General features: G+C 36.6%; 2 protein-coding genes across 2 annotated transcripts; one reads left to right on the top strand and one right to left on the bottom strand.

The window, feature by feature from the left end:
• Nucleotides 1–7,198: 7,198 nt before the first annotated feature.
• On the top strand, nt 7,199–8,659 carry LOC115950285 (soyasapogenol B glucuronide galactosyltransferase-like). The gene has a single exon (XM_031067507.1). The coding sequence runs from the start codon at nt 7,199–7,201 to the stop codon at nt 8,657–8,659; it is 1,461 nt and encodes a 486-aa protein (XP_030923367.1).
• A 423-nt stretch (nt 8,660–9,082) lies between these two features.
• On the bottom strand, nt 9,083–13,522 carry LOC115994425 (SUMO-conjugating enzyme SCE1). Its single transcript, XM_031118573.1, has 5 exons — nt 13,227–13,522; nt 13,050–13,133; nt 10,112–10,264; nt 9,884–9,997; nt 9,083–9,460 (listed from the first exon to the last, which is right to left on the bottom strand). Exons 1-5 carry the CDS (start codon nt 13,293–13,295, stop codon nt 9,398–9,400), a joined length of 483 nt encoding a protein of 160 aa, XP_030974433.1. The 5' UTR covers nt 13,296–13,522; the 3' UTR covers nt 9,083–9,397.
• Between the last annotated feature and the right edge of the window lie 2,208 nt (nt 13,523–15,730).

Raw genomic sequence — 15,730 nt, 5'->3', positions numbered from 1 at the left:
GATAAAGGACCGCAAACCCATCAAAACAGTGAAACCAAAGCCGTATGAATCAAACCCATGTGAAAAAAAAAATCAATAGTCATTAAATGGATCAAGCCATCAACTGGAGCAACTGATCAAATGGATCTACACACTGCCGATCAACCCATGATTCATCTTCTTGAAACCCAGCAAACCCATCAACTGAGAAGATCAAAACAGTGAAACCAAAACTGTAAACCCATGTGAAAAAAAAAAATCAAACCCATCAAACGATCAAACCCAGCAAACGGAACTGATCAACCCATCCACCAAGCAAACGCAAATCAAACCCATTAAAACAACCCGCAACCGATCAACCCATCCACCACCACCGAAGGAACCCGATCTTCGCCGATGTTGGACTGGGTTGTCTTCCTCGTCTCTTCACCGGTGTCGGATCGATATAGGTCTTCCTTGTGGATTTCTCTGTTGGGCGTGGAACTCTCCGATGGCATAGGTGTTAGCTAGTGCGGTAAGGAGTGAATAGAAGAAGGAAAGGGGAAAAAAAATTAGAGTAAAACTTTGATATTTATTTGCTACAGTAATTTCAGCTGAGCTACAGTACCGTATCACCAAAATAATAATCCACGTTTTGTCACTTATTTGTTACAGTGTTTTCACTTTTTAGTTTCAGCAAAATAAGTTATATCCAAACAGACTCGAAATACATATTTATTCCATTGAAAGAAAAAGTAGGTTACATGATAATAGAATGAAAATTGAAAATTACAAGACTATTTTCTCCTAGTTACAACCTTAAAAAAAATAAATAGCCTTTGTTCATAGTAGCATTCTAAAATGTAAAATTGCCAGGAAAGCATAGTCTTGACCTATTGATTTAAGATTGAAGGCTAAGTTATAAGATGGAAAGATGTTAAACACCCATCTCGCCCGATGTTAGTTGGTCTTCTAGACAAAAAATAGTATTTTCATGTCATGCACCACACACTTCAATCAAAATATACTATAGCATTTAAAAAAAAAAAAAAAACCATAAAATAGGAACATAAAAACTGAAAATGTAAACAAAGAAATTAGTCACTGGAAGTGAGATGATGAAGTTAGCATTCAAGAATGCTACTATTGTGTATCCTTGGAGCAGTGATCACTCTACAAGTATAAGTGCTTGTAAGGCGTGAAGCGCAAAGGATTTAAGTCTCTAAGATAGAGTTTCGCACATATAAACATAGATTAAACTAGAGTAAAATCAGTGGTGGTTCTAGGAATTTTTTCCAAAGTGTTCCTCAAGAAGCATAAATTACACAATCTAATAAAAAGAAAAATTTATATACTGACAACAACAATAAAAAAAAAAACACGCAAATATATAAAGTTTTATAACATAAAGCTTGTGGAGTTCAGTTGTGGTTGTTGTTAGTATTGCTAAGATAGTGATGTCTGGGGAGAGTAAGTGAGTTTCTTATTTCCTTTTAGCCTTTGGGTTTGATTTAGTTTTAGTTTAAATTGTTTAATGACTTATGAATCTGCAAGGCACTGAGGTTTTTTTATTTTTTTTATTTGTTGAATTAAAAACATAATCGTGTTGGTGTTGGAATAGTGGTAGTCTTAGTCTGAGATGAGATTGATCTTGTACTGGGCTTTTTTATTGGCATTTGGTTTGGGCCTTGTTAGTGGTTTTATTATAATTTTTTTTTCCAGATTTTCGTTCAATTTTGGGGGGGGGGGTGTTTCCACGGTTTTATAAACCAGTATAATGAAAGAACCGAAACAAGGACTGGTTACTGGTTTTTTAGTTGGACCGAGATTCGACTGAAGGTCGAATCGGTGACGTTATAAATAATATAATTAATAAAATTTTAAATTATATAAATAAACATATAATAAGTTTATTACTAATAATATGATAGCAAAATGTAAAAACATAATATTTAGTGACATTTTTCATGTAAATTTAATCAAATTTTCTTAAAATGGACAATCACATGTTTAATTACAATCATAAAAATAAAAAGTTTATTTTTTTATATATATATATAATGAATTAATTGATGTTATATAAAAATTAAGTAACTTTTTAAGTTTATTCACTTAATTAACTAAAACTACTATTTTTTTCTAATCAAAATTATCAGAAAAAGAAAAAAGAAAAGTTGTTGTACAATGAAAAAAACTAAATTTACGTGACTTTGACCAATTAGTTGTATAATATATATTATAATGTTTTTGAGGAAAAGTAATCGTACAATAACAGTATGTTAGGTAAAGCAAAAACTAAAAGCAAAGCTGTAGTATAGGCTTAAAAGAACATAAAAGCATATGGTTCTTTTTGCTTGAAAGACCATAATATATTGTTAAGTTGCTCAAATTATGGACCAAAATTTAATTTTATTGGCATAAAAAAAAATTCAAGGTGTTCCCAAACTTTTTTTAAAGGTAGATAAATATAAAATTTTAAATTATTATGTATAATTTTTTTTTTTTTAAGGTCAGGGTGGTCCAAGGACCACCCTGGCCATAAGGTGGCGCCGCCCCTGAGTAGAATTCTATCTTATTTAAAAAAAAAAAAAAAAAAAAAAAAAGTATTCAAGGATGCCCAATATACATTTTTCAACAAATCATACCCTGGCTATAAGGTGGCGCCGCCCCTGAGTAGAATTCTATCTTATTAAAAAAAAAAGCATTCAAGGATGCCTAGTATACATTTTTCAACAAATCATCAGACATGTGAGTCATTTGCCTGCATATTGAATTTTGATATCACGTTATCATTCAGGTAATCATGCAATTAATCGTATCATGGCAAATTTGGTTTCTTCTCATGAGCAGGTTATCATTCAAAACGTTAAAATTTAGATTACATAATCTCTTTATTTCATATCATCATATGGAATGGTTCAAAATCAAATTTCTTTCATGTTTATCATAAATCACAAGCATGATATACATTAGTTTTTTATTATGCAAATCATGTTAACATGTTAAAATCCTAATCTAAATGACATATGAATATGATCATCGTTTCATTTGCCCATATCATAAAATGAAATCATGTTAAGCCATAAAATCTAAAACTATGAAGCAAACTTAGGAGAATTGAAAATAGTTATATTTATGGTTTTAAAAATCGAAACAGTCAAAGAATCGGGAAAATGTTCGGTACCTGTTTTTCCCAATTCTTGACTGGTTTTTTCCAAACCAATTCTAAGTCTGATTCTCAATTCAACCGGTTGAACCGGCCGGTCCAAAATGATTTTTAAAACAGTGGTTGTATACTTTTATTTGCATGCACTCCTCTAGCAATAATGAAATTGATGGACGAATCCTAAGTCAGTCCGATCTATATTGTGGTTGGCATTATTGCATGTGTTTGGCTGTTGTTTTTTTCATTGCACCATTTGTTAGCTTAATACAATTCTAACTGATTCATAAAAAATAAAAAAATAAATCCATGTCATTCCCAAATGTACCAAAAAGAAGTAAATGGGCCCATTACTAATCTTAAGAAATTTATTTTTTTTCCAATTCTGATTTTTTTGATTGGCAAAATGGCCAAGGGCATGGGCTTAAAAAATGATTGAAACACGGGTTTATATTTTACAGGAGGAGGGAATTTTGGACTTCATATAATATATATTGATTTATAAATTTACAAAAGGGTAATCTGAAAGTCAATACACGGTAGTGCTTGTGTAGTCCTGTGCTCCATAAACTGATAGAGACTTTGGCTCCGTTTGGTATGACAACTAAAATATATGTTTTCAATTTGAAAAAATCTGAGAGAAATCTAAATAGAATTGAGAGAATTTCATTGATCAGAAAAAATGATTACAAGTAGAGTAAATGATAAAATACATAATGCTCTGTTTATATACACAATGAACATAACTAACTTCCAAGGATGGCGCCAAAATCAGTTATTGAAACTTCTAGAGTTATACACGTGTCAACTGTGATTAACTGCTTTCTAAAATCTTGGGACCCAAATCTTCAGTGCTCTTGAATGAAGAATTCATGATGTGATATTGCTTCAATGACTTCCAAGACTTCAGTGCTAATCAGGTTAGGTGTTGATGCACGCTGTGTGGCTTGATCACTGCACTGCTTATCAGCAAGTGCTGCACTTCCTACAACTCTTGTGGCTTGGCTAGTGCTCTTCACCTCAGCAGCAACTGCATTACCTATCACACTTGTAGCTTGTCTCGTGTTACTTTGCCTTGTAGTATGCCTTGCAATTTTAACACTCCCCCTCAAGAGCACAGCTCTTGCCTTTTGACTTGGCTTAGGTGGGGAAGGATATTTCACTACATGAGCAAAAATATTGATGACACCCAATCTAGTGATCAACCTCAAATAGTTTTCAACCCCTAATGCTTTTGTAAATACATCTGCCAACTGATTTTTGGTTGAGACATAGAAGGTTTTAAGTGTACCATCAATGATTCTATTTCTCACGACATGGCAATCAGCTTCTATGTGCTTGAACCTTTCATGGAACACTGGGTTTGCTGCTATGTGAAGTGCTGCCTGGTTATCACAGTACAACAACACAGGTCTGTCATGTTTAACATGCAAATCTTGCAACAAATGTAAGATCCAAGTTGTTGAGGGCCATTTGTGGAAGCCCAAGCAGACAGAAAAGCCCAATAATGAGGGCTACAAAGAATTGACAAGATAAATAGCAAAAAACCCATTAGGTCCAAGCGGCAGGAATAATGGATCACAGGCCCAACAAATAAATAAATGGGTCTTGAAGAGGCAAGCGGGCTCAAAGAAGTCAGTAAAGAAAGAAATAGCATCCCATGGGCAGTGAATGAGGTAGAAAAGTGAGAAAGGGCCACCACAGGCCCAAGACAATGTAAACTAAGAGAGTAAGGGGTTTATGGCAGGCCCATGAACCCCAAAGATAAGAATAAGGTTATTGGGCCGGGGAAGCCCAATGAAGTTAGTAAAAAGCCCATGGGAGTGTGGAATTAGCAAACGGGCCGAGGAAGCCCAAAGAAAGCAATTGGGCCGTGGATGCCCAAAGGGACATAGGAGCCCATGAGTAAAAGTAAAACAGTGCCCATAACAGGCCACTGAGAAAAGGGATGAACGGCTGGCCCAAAAAGAGGTCCAGCAGAATTAAATTATTACGACAGGAATAACAGTTCAACGTAGCAGGTAATAAAGAAAATCAAAAGTGGGCCAAAGAAATGTAAGGTCCATCATCATACGAAACCCAGCTCCTGAATGGAGCGGGAAACCAAAGAAAAGCCCACATAAAGGGTCAGGAAACGCAGACGGAGAGTCTCCAGATCATGGCAGATGCATGAGCAGTAGGCAGACTCTTGGACATATCTGAAAGGGAAGCACGCGCAAGGCCCAAGCACCACCAGCCTGTACCTAGCCAATATAGGACATGGTGGGGCCATGGGCCAGAGGTAAGAGGTAAAGGGGGTATGGTTTGGTGGTGGGGAGAGGGGAAAAGATCTATTTGCGGCTCCTGCCCAAGCCCTTTTGGGAGGTACGTCTTGCTGGGATGACAGACTACCCAAAAGAGACAAGTTTGAGGGGGAACCGTTGGGTGCATGCCTTGAGAGTGGAGAGAGAAAGCATTTATACCGTGGCAGGAAAGAAGTGTTATGGTAGGGGGAGAACTGAAACCTGCCTCTGTCTGGCAAGAGTGAGTGGTACACACCTCTGGTGGTCGGCAAGTACGCCCAGACCAGACAGAGGCGGTTAAGGGGCAAAATGGTAAAACCTTGGTAACGGCAGGCACTATAAAAAGGCTCTTGCCGTGCCTTGTAAAAAGGATCGAAAAACAGAGTATTTTTATTAAGGGAAAAGAAAAACAGAGTAAGAAGAAAAGAAAACAGAGAAGAAAAGAAAGAAAACTAAGGAAAAAGGAGAGTTAGTTCAATGGGCATGCACCAATAGATCAGTTTCCCTCTCTCCCCCTTCAAATCTTACTTTCTTTCCAAAAATGTAAACAAGGACTCTTTCCTTTTGGGCAATAACCATTCAGGTCCGACTCCCTCAAAGCCATTAATTCCCATGACAGGATCTCTTTCCTGGGGGATTATTTGCATTGAGAAGAGGCGTTCTCCCCTCTTTGGCTTTGTTCCGGCAGACTAAATTTAAAACTTGATTTATGCCCATTTGTTTAGCTCGTATTATTTTCTTTACTTTCTCTATGATTGACATTATCATGACTGTAATCATGTTTTATAAGTAGAGATTATATAGCCATTTGTTTAAATAGACAAGAATATTCTGTTTTTATTATTATTATTATATCTGCCTGCCGTAACTCGTCTGCAACAGTTCCGCTTGCCGTAAGTTTACTCCTAGCAGACAAGGCATAAGTTTGTGCACAAACCGGCCCAAGTTGAGTTACAATTGGACCAACCCCGACTCCCTTACTCAGAAATATTCGGACCCATCACCGTAGGAGGCAGCCCAGCCCATTACCGCAGGAGGCAGCCCAAGCCCAATACACCATACACAGAAAAGGCCCCTACACAAGTCAACTAACATGTAGTTTTTAAACAATATTATATGCATTTTTATACTCTTTTTTTTTCACTCACACGTATTTTCACACAATGTTTTCAAACAACAAAACATATGTTTTTAAGTACATGTACCAAACACCCCTTCATTTCTTGGCCCAGGGGAGGACATATACAGCTATGTATGCCAAAGATACTTTCTCCCTAGAATCGGGATTCCCAAGCACAGGACGCACATGTATCATGCCCAGTCTCTCTCAATAATTTTTTTTTATAAAAAAAATTTTTTGGTGACTAATGGTTTTTTTTTTTGTTTTGTTTTGTTGTTGTTGTTGTTGAGGAAGTGGTGACTAATGGTTAATCAGTGATACTAGACTCCATCACTCAGCTTTCAATGTTGTTTTTCTTTCCCTAGAACTCCAAGTTCCAAAACCGTAGCTTGTGATTCCTTATCTCATTGGAAATGGAAGGACATAAAGAATCAGTAGCTCACAAATACATCTCCTAAATTTATGAGTTGCACATGCTTCGAATTATGAATATAATTTATGTGAAACAAAGAGAACTGCCCTTAGTTCAACTGCCCTTAGTTCCCATACTCCACACATCACAGCCGAGATTCTTTCTTGCTTTTAAAAACAGGAAGAAAGCTCGTCCTTCGTCTCCTACCCCTACTCCTACTCCTACTACTCGTAGAGAACCATTTATCTGCTGAGAAAATCACCATGAACTCTCGAGCTGATCAGCTAAAAGTTTTTTTCCTTCCATTCCTGGTCTCAGGCCACATGATTCCCATGGTAGACCTGGCCAGGCTATTTGCCATGCATGGTGTCAACGTTACTATTATTACCACCCCAGCCAACGCCCTCCTCTTCCAGAAAGCCATTGACCGTGATGCCAATTCCGGCCTCCAAATCAAAACTCATATCCTTGAATTCCCTTCTGCCCAAGTCGGCCTCCCTGAAGGAATCGAGAACTTCAACACGATCACTTCCCATGGCATGAGCCATAAACTCTATCACGCATTGTCATTGCTCCAAAAACCAATTGAGCAACTATTTCAGGAAATGACACCAGACTGCATTATCACTGACATGTTCTATCCATGGACTGTCGATTCTGCGGCTAAACTTGGGATCCCAAGGCTAGTATTTCACACTGCAGGCTACTTCTCACAATGTGCTGCAAGTAGCATCAAACAGTATGCACCTCATCTGAGTGTAAACTCTAATGCCGACACATTTTTACTACCTGATTTGCCAGACACAATAGAGATGACAACGTTGCAACTTCCACGCTGGGTTAGAACCCAAGACGGATATGCTCAATTGATGGATAGAATCAGAGAGTCTGAGAGACAAAGCTATGGAGCAGTGGTGAATAGTTTCCACGAGCTCGAGAGTGCTTATGAAGAGCATTATGCAAGTATAACGGGAATTAAGGCATGGAGTGTAGGACCCGTTTCTTTGTGTGTGAACAGAGATGCAGCAGACAAGGTTGAGAGGGGTAACAAAGTGGCTCCCAAAGAAAATGAATGGCTAAATTGGCTAAATTCCAAAGAATGCAGCTCCGTTCTTTATGTAAGTTTTGGAAGCCTGAACAAGTTCTCAACAGCTCAGCTTATTGAACTGGCTCATGGTCTTGATGCTTCTAGTCACCAATTCATCTGGGTAGTTAGGCAGAAGGACAAGGATCAAGATGAAGGGTGGCTTGAGGACTTTGAGAAGCATATTAAAGAAAGTAATAGGGGCTTGATAATACGGGACTGGGCACCACAACTACTGATTTTGGAACACCAAGCTATTGGCGGGTTAGTGACCCATTGTGGCTGGAATTCAATTCTCGAGGGTGTGACTGCTGGTCTGCCAATGATCACATGGCCCCTTTATGCAGAGCAATTTTACAACGAAAAATTTGTGACACAAGTAATAAAAATTGGAGTTTCCGTGGGTGTGACAGAATGGAGACAATGGGATGAAGAGGCCAGGGAAGTGGTTAAGAGGGAGGAGATCGAAAAGGCAGTAATCTTTTTGATGGGCAGCGGAGTTCAAGCTGCAGCGATGAAGAACCAAGCCAGGGAGCTCGGAAATGCAGCAAGGAGGGCCATACAAAGTAGTGGATCATCTCAGTCCAACTTAACGAGCATGATCAAGGAGCTAACATCATTAAAATGTGGTAGGAGCTGAGATGAATGGTGGAAAGAATATCCAGCTTATTGTGCAGTTTAATTCTTAGCTTTTAGAAGGCTTTGAACTTTTCCAAAAAAATAAGACCTGGAAGTCATTTGCACTATTTTAGCATTAATAAAATCTATATAATTTATCAATATGAAGATTGGCTTCTTCCAAGTTTACATGTGATTTTTATTTCTTTGTTTGAGACATGAATAGTCCACAGCCTTTTTACCATTATTAATTGGTAAAACAGTGCATCAGACTGCCAATGCTGCAATATCTCAAAATGGAAGTTAAATAACATGGTAGAAATCCTATGTTCAACAGTATTCAGCGAACAACAATAAAAAAGGGGCAAAAATAAAATAAAATCCACACGGGGAGAACAACAATAAAAAAGGGGCAAAATAAAATAAAATCCACACGGGGAGAACCACAATAAAAAAGGGGCAAAAATAAAATAAAATCCACAAGGGGAGACACAGCGCGCAAGCTGATATCACACTGCAAATCCCTATTCACACAGCAGGAATATCCCCAAAATACTAAAAAGAGCTCATTGGTCCACCAGGGCACACTGTTAAATATGATAAAAAGTGATGCAAATCTAGATAGAGAGAAGGAACATTTCAGCGCAATCTCTTAGAATTGCTAAATCCCAGCAATATATTAGAATAGCATTTTTAGCATCAAACATGAGGTGGTAACTCACAGTTACCATAATACAGTCTCTGAAACATAGGTTTAACCTTACACAATAGGTGGGTATTGCTTGGCCTGCTGTCGAACTCTTTTCTTGTACTCCGCAGCATCCTGTTGAGAGTTGTGTTCTCTTATATAAGAATATATACTTGGGAAAGAAAAGATTAAAACAGAAAGTGCAACCCCTATAATGTGTTACTTCTATAATGGATTCAATTCTCTGCACTTAAACACAACTGTCCTATATTTGGCAACAACATAAGTCATGGGAACAGGGTCGGTAGTAAGAAGTGTTCCCCGGTTCACCATATCAGCCAGTCATATCATATCTCATCAGGCAAGGACGACTATGCATCTAGACAATACAGATATACATCATTACTACACCTGCTTTGCCTCTCTGAAAGAAATGCATGGTCCCTTTTGTATCCTGTTGAGATAGTATGACTGGACCTGATGAAGCACAGAGGCTCATTGAAAATAAAATGGTATTTTCAAAAGAGAAATTCAGAAAGTACTTCGGGCCATATATACCTGGATGAAGAGGTGATATCCTTCTGTCTGGGCAGGATCAGAAGGATTTGGCTGATCAAGCAAGTCCTGAATTCCCACAAGAATTTGTTTCACGGTTATGGCTGGTCTCCACCCCTACATATACCAGAAGGTTTGTTATGTTATACCAGGGCTTCATCATTATGGCTAGTCTCCAACCCTATGAATAACACTAGCTACAAACTTTTTAGAGCAGCCAAAGGTACTTACACTATCCTCGTTAAGAATGGATAGACAGACAGTTCCAGATGGGTAGACATTAGGGTGGAAGAAATTTGGAGGGAATTTACATTTTGGGGGCTTGCTAGGGTAGTCTTCACTGAAGTGGAGCGTTAGTGGGAAGTAGCCACCCTCCCAATCAGTCTGCAATTACATGATTTGGAAAAAAAAAAGGTCATGCCCTTTAAAATAGAAAAGAAATTGTGGAAATTAGCACTTTCATTTCCAGCACAAGAATTTTACTAGTCATCTGCCTCACTTTAAAATTTTAAGAGATTCCACACAAGTAAATTAAGCAAGTAGAATTATGAATTTACTAATAAGCCACAATATAATTGATTTCGACATGTTTCCTTTGTCTACACAAATGTACATTAACTTAAAAGCAGCATTTAGAAAGGGGTTCAGTTGTCAATTGTAATGCATAATTCCTTCAAATCTGGCAATTCTTGAGTTTATTGTGTTGGACCTACATGCATCTCATATAAAGACAAGCCCCATTTTCAAAATTTTGTCACAAGCAGTATAGGGTTAGAACGATTTTAAGGAGCAAATGTTTTAGGAGTCATTCACATGGTATTCAGTGGCAGGATTGTAGTATCATGTGAATCCAACACAAAATACTTAAGCCTGTTTAGGGATATGTTCACAATAAAGATGGGCCTAGAGTTTTCTCATAGCATTTAAAATCCTTAAGGAGTGTTTTCTTAAATTTTAAGTAAGTCATTCATGTGTTTATTTGGCAGTAAACAAATTAGGAGTCCAAGGGTCTACTAACATGCTTTATTGTACTCTAAGGAAACTAGACTTTTAAATAATGGAATTATTAAGTGTTTTTGAATATAAAGGCATTGTTGCCTACTATATCATCATCATCATCATCATTACTTCATAACTCTCTTCATGCTATTTTCTCTAAAGCTCAATGTTCTCTCAACTATACCACAACAAGCCCTTAAATTCTCTACTTTTCTATCACAAAATTCCAGTATTACAGCCTTAAGGTCTCTCTATACCCAAACAGCCCACCCTAAACTACCTGCCATCTAGAATTTCCTGCAGCCCCATTTCCAATTCTACCAATGTTCCCACAATCAAGCATAAGGCATAAGCCCTTTTCATAATACACAATATTCTTTAAGCTCTAAAACCCTTTCCTCCACCAATGCAAACCCCCACAAACTTAAACAATACCAAAATTCCATTCCACCAATTTTTTTTAGTTAATTCCACCAAAATAAGAGTATGTCCGCAACTTTTCAAATCTCTCCTACAACACCAACCATAAAGATCACTGATTGGACATGGATGCACCAAAGTGAAAATTAGAAATGAAAAAAAGAGAGAACCAAAAGAACATATTAAGGGTAACAGACACAAGATGAGATGAAAAACCCATGAAACATCACACAGCAGCAGTGCAACATACTTAATTTCCTTTTTGCACCACCCCCAAAGAAAAGCTTAATGGCAGACAATTTTTGGGGCTTCAATATCCAAATGAAAAGCTGCAACATTTAGTCTGTCATGCTGGAAACCAATGTTCCAAGAAAAAATTTCCAACCTTATCTTTCAAAGATCAAAATTAATTCCAGACGTTCCAGACGTCCATCAGTTCTCAGATAATATAGCAGCAATCTTCTGCAGAGAAAAGCTGACATATTTATCAAAGAATGAATTCCCTCTGTATGGATTACACAACAAGATGCAAATGACCTAAATGTCAGCAGGATGAGACATAGCAACGATGCAGTAAAAGTACAAAAGAGGAGCTAATGCTTTATCAAATGGTTATAAATCACTCAGGATATACAATTATACATACATCAAAACTATGTACAAAAAAAAGCCATTGAACACAATTGATAAAGATCTGAAGATAATAAAATCAGAAGGTAAAAAAAAAAAATCATATTCTTTGAACACACGGACCATTAAGGTTGAGTTGAGGATAATTTAGGTTCACCAATTAAATTGCTCTCAAAATAAAATAAAATCAAAGATTCACCAGCTAATTTTTATACAATATTTAAGCGTGCATGCTTATTAGGATGTGGGAAGAAACAAATGGATTTATGCTTGAACTCCTTCCTCCTTCCCAAATTGAGTGTCCATCTTCACAAAGTTAGTCAAAACACTTATTTATCATCCAATATAACCCTCACCACTTGAAAAAAAAAAAAAAAAAAAAACCCTTGGTATGAAGTCATGCTCATCTCTAATTTTAATAAAACAGCGTTCATTTTCTTCATCAGTGAACATTGTGTGACTTCAAAAAAAAAAGATGCTCACTTCTGGCTGAGGCAGTACTATGTTCCTTGTTTGATGAACTTACTACTTGGGGTTTTTGTAATTAAGAAGAATTGTGGTAAATATATTCCCATGGTAGTTGGATTACGAAACGCGATTCACTGGACCTGTAACAGTGTGTGGGAATGGGAATCGATTCGGTTCTATCCTTTAAAAATGAGCAGCAAAACTAAAATTCAAAATTACAGTAAGCCCACCAAATTCAAAAGGAAAATGCTAAAGGTACTACCAATTTAACCATGAAACGCAGCGCCACATCAACCACAGAATAATTAAATTCCTCAATTACCCTTTATGTTTTGTGTTTAAAAGTTGACTTGGCAAAATTTGTAGTACCCTAACCCTAAAATCACTCAATTCAAAATGAAGATCCAAAACACTGTTAGAGTATGTACCATGTAATCTCTCAGTCTAGGTAATGAATTTTTTTGACCTTAAATTATCTTCAATTCAAACCTAACAGTCCATGCCCATACTAATTATATACCAACGAACCAAACATAAATATAGCATTTCACAAAATAAAAAGCACACAACAAAGAGAATATGAATATTTTTTGAGAAAAAAAGAAGGAAATGGAAAAGTTAGGGTTCAGATATAGAAGGTGAGAGAGATTACACCAGCTTTGCCAGGGATAGTGCAATGCCAAACCATCAAATTGACCGTACCATCGGTCAGAGTCTCTGGCTTCGCAACGAAACCCTAGATTACAAAAACCCAAAACAAAATTATTAAAATAAATTCACTCAAATGCAATAATATTTAAAAAAAAGAAAGAGAGAGAGTAGTACGGACATGTGGATGGTTTTTACGCCAAGCCTTTCGCTCCTCAGCAAGACGACCACGAGCGATACCTCCAGACATGGTTTTCTTTCTCTCTCTCTCTGTGTATGAAAGTGCTTTTCCTGTTTTCTTTGTTTCTCACTTTGTTGTTGGACTGTTTGTGGAGTTTGTGGATTTTTTAAAGAGGAAGAGAGCAAAGCAAACTCGCTTCCTACCTAAACTATGCTTCCGATTCTGCCCCTAACCAAGAAATTGGTCCAGCTCTACTTTTCGTTCGCCAACGTACGGCCCAGATTTCTTCAAGCTGGCATATTTGTTCCCTTTATGTTTTTTTTTTTTTTCATTATAAAATTTGGGCAGTAGAAAGTCAAATTGATGCAAATTTCTTTTTTATTTTTTGGTTTTTCTAAATTCTCGCGTGAGAATCACGCCTCTTTGTCACTTTCATCGGTCTTCACATTACGCACGCGTTTTTTTTTTGTCGTGATCGTATTGGGATTAGCGAGACGTTGACTTGCTTTATACGCTTGGGTTCACTTTCTCTACTTTTCTTCGATTGATGGGCTTTGTTAGGCAGCCCATTGCGTTATATAAATAATTATGGCTTTGTTAGGCAGCCCAAAGCCATACCAAAATTCACAAAGTGGATATGGCCTATGGATGATACTCCGCTGAGTAAAAGCTTATCTCCTTTCACAAAAGTATGCCTATAAATAGTAGATAAATATTTTCACAAAAAAATTCTATGCGGTAGATTGTCAGTTGTTAAATTGTAAACGTAGCACTTATTATAAAGAGTATTAGACTAACATTTGGTGCTTGTATGCACGATTTGAGAAATGAACCGGAAACTCGCGCTCACATCATGTGCTGAAAGAAAGAGAGTTGAGCACAACGCAATCAGCCCAATGAATGAACCATGTTTTAGCCCTTTCGTTACCTTGTGCTTTGCAAGGCTTGGTAATGAGCCCAACTGGTCCTCGTCCAGCCTACTAACAAGCTTATATTATTGTGCACTGCTTCCCACTACAATTTATTCTCTCTCTTTTTTTTTTTAAATACTACATTTTTCTTTTAACTTTTTAACTTATTTATAATCTTTTAAAGTCTCATTTTTTTCTAAATACAAATATACTTCAGCCAATTTTCAAAAAATTGCATCCAACGAAGTAAACTCGCCCATGTAATCCTGAAAAGAGACATGTCATTTCTACTAGTAATTTCAAATAGGCAAAATCATTATTGGTGCCCAGACCCACGTAGCCAGATATTAGGTTCTGAAAGGAGCTCTTAGTTTAGTTATACTTATCTTTATCCGAATCATTTACATTAATCCACTATAGACTAGTAATATCACAATCAAGATGCACATGAGCTAGCTTTCAAGATTAATCACCGCAATTATTGTGTGCTCTTTATATGGCCAAGTACACTTAACATTTCATCTGGGTATGGTTGAGGACCTTGAAAATGAAACTCAAAACTCTTGCGTGTAAAGGAAAAGACCACGTCAACAACATATCAAATGCTTAGGTTCACCTTGTTTGACTAATATTATTGTGACAATTATAGTTGCTCTTTTCCAAAGTTAAATGCCCAATTACATTTTGTTTTTTTTTTCCCCGACTTTGAATTGCACTCACTATTAGGGTTTTGTCATTAATTTATGTCAATCCGAGCCATAGGATCTCCAACACCCATTGGTATCCCATTTGTAAGACATGCAAAAATGACTTGCAAGTTGCAACAACCGCTTGCATAATTTGTTTTATCATTATAATTCTAGTTGGAGTGGAATGACTTTGACATATATGATATATCCATGTGGATATAGCTTAATGTTATAGGTACTTTCTTCTTTAATCTCCAACATTTGATGGTTTTAAATTAACTTCAATGAGGTAGGAAATGTTATGGAAGGAAGAAAGACAAAAAATAAATAAATAAAGAAAACAAGATAAACGTGCATTCTTAATATGATGGTCACTCCACAAGTATAAGTTTTTGTGAGGTGTGACGGTCAAGAGCTGAGGTTCAAATATAAAAAAGAGAAGCGTGCCTTCTTTTTCAGTACTACTTACTTGTTATAGTTTGATTCAAATTTTGCATTAATCGGATACAATTTTAGGTCTAAAGCGATAATTTAAATGTAATTTTTTTGGGTTAGATTTGGTTATTTTTAGTAAAAATTTAACAATAAAATCACCCAATAACCTTAATATTTACGAATGAAGATGGGTTCACTTAAGAGCATATTAATTATAGATTTTTCCACATTATTTGATAAATAATTGTAAGGACTGAAATCGGATTGGTCCCAAAACAGGATTGTGCTCAAACCCAAGCGGCCCAAACAATAAATTTGTAGAGCGTGGATGGAAGAATTAGATCTATTCTAGAAGAAAGACGATTGAATTTGATAGTTTAAGATTATTGGACATAAGTAAGATTAGAAAATCTGTCCTCGGAATAGCTCAAGGAGTTTATATTATATTGTCTTGTTGAACAATAAAGTT

The sequence above is a fragment of the Quercus lobata genome, chromosome 6 (assembly GCF_001633185.2).
Source record: "Quercus lobata isolate SW786 chromosome 6, ValleyOak3.0 Primary Assembly, whole genome shotgun sequence".
Classification (NCBI taxonomy): Eukaryota; Viridiplantae; Streptophyta; class Magnoliopsida; order Fagales; family Fagaceae; genus Quercus; species Quercus lobata.
Note: the sequence above shows the minus strand (reverse complement) of the source record. Positions and strands in the feature narration are given on the sequence as shown.

Coding starts and splice junctions, on each gene's coding strand:
- LOC115994425 (XM_031118573.1), bottom strand. CDS start 13,295: ATGTCTGGAGGTATCGCTCGTGGTCGTCTTGCTGAGGAGCGAAAGGCT. Junction 9,998..10,111: donor CCATTCTTAACGAGGATAGT/GTAAGTACCTTT, acceptor TGGTATATGTAG/GGGTGGAGACCAGCCATAAC. Junction 9,461..9,883: donor GATATCACCTCTTCATCCAG/GTATATATGGCC, acceptor AACTCTCAACAG/GATGCTGCGGAGTACAAGAA.
- LOC115950285 (XM_031067507.1), top strand. CDS start 7,199: ATGAACTCTCGAGCTGATCAGCTAAAAGTTTTTTTCCTTCCATTCCTG.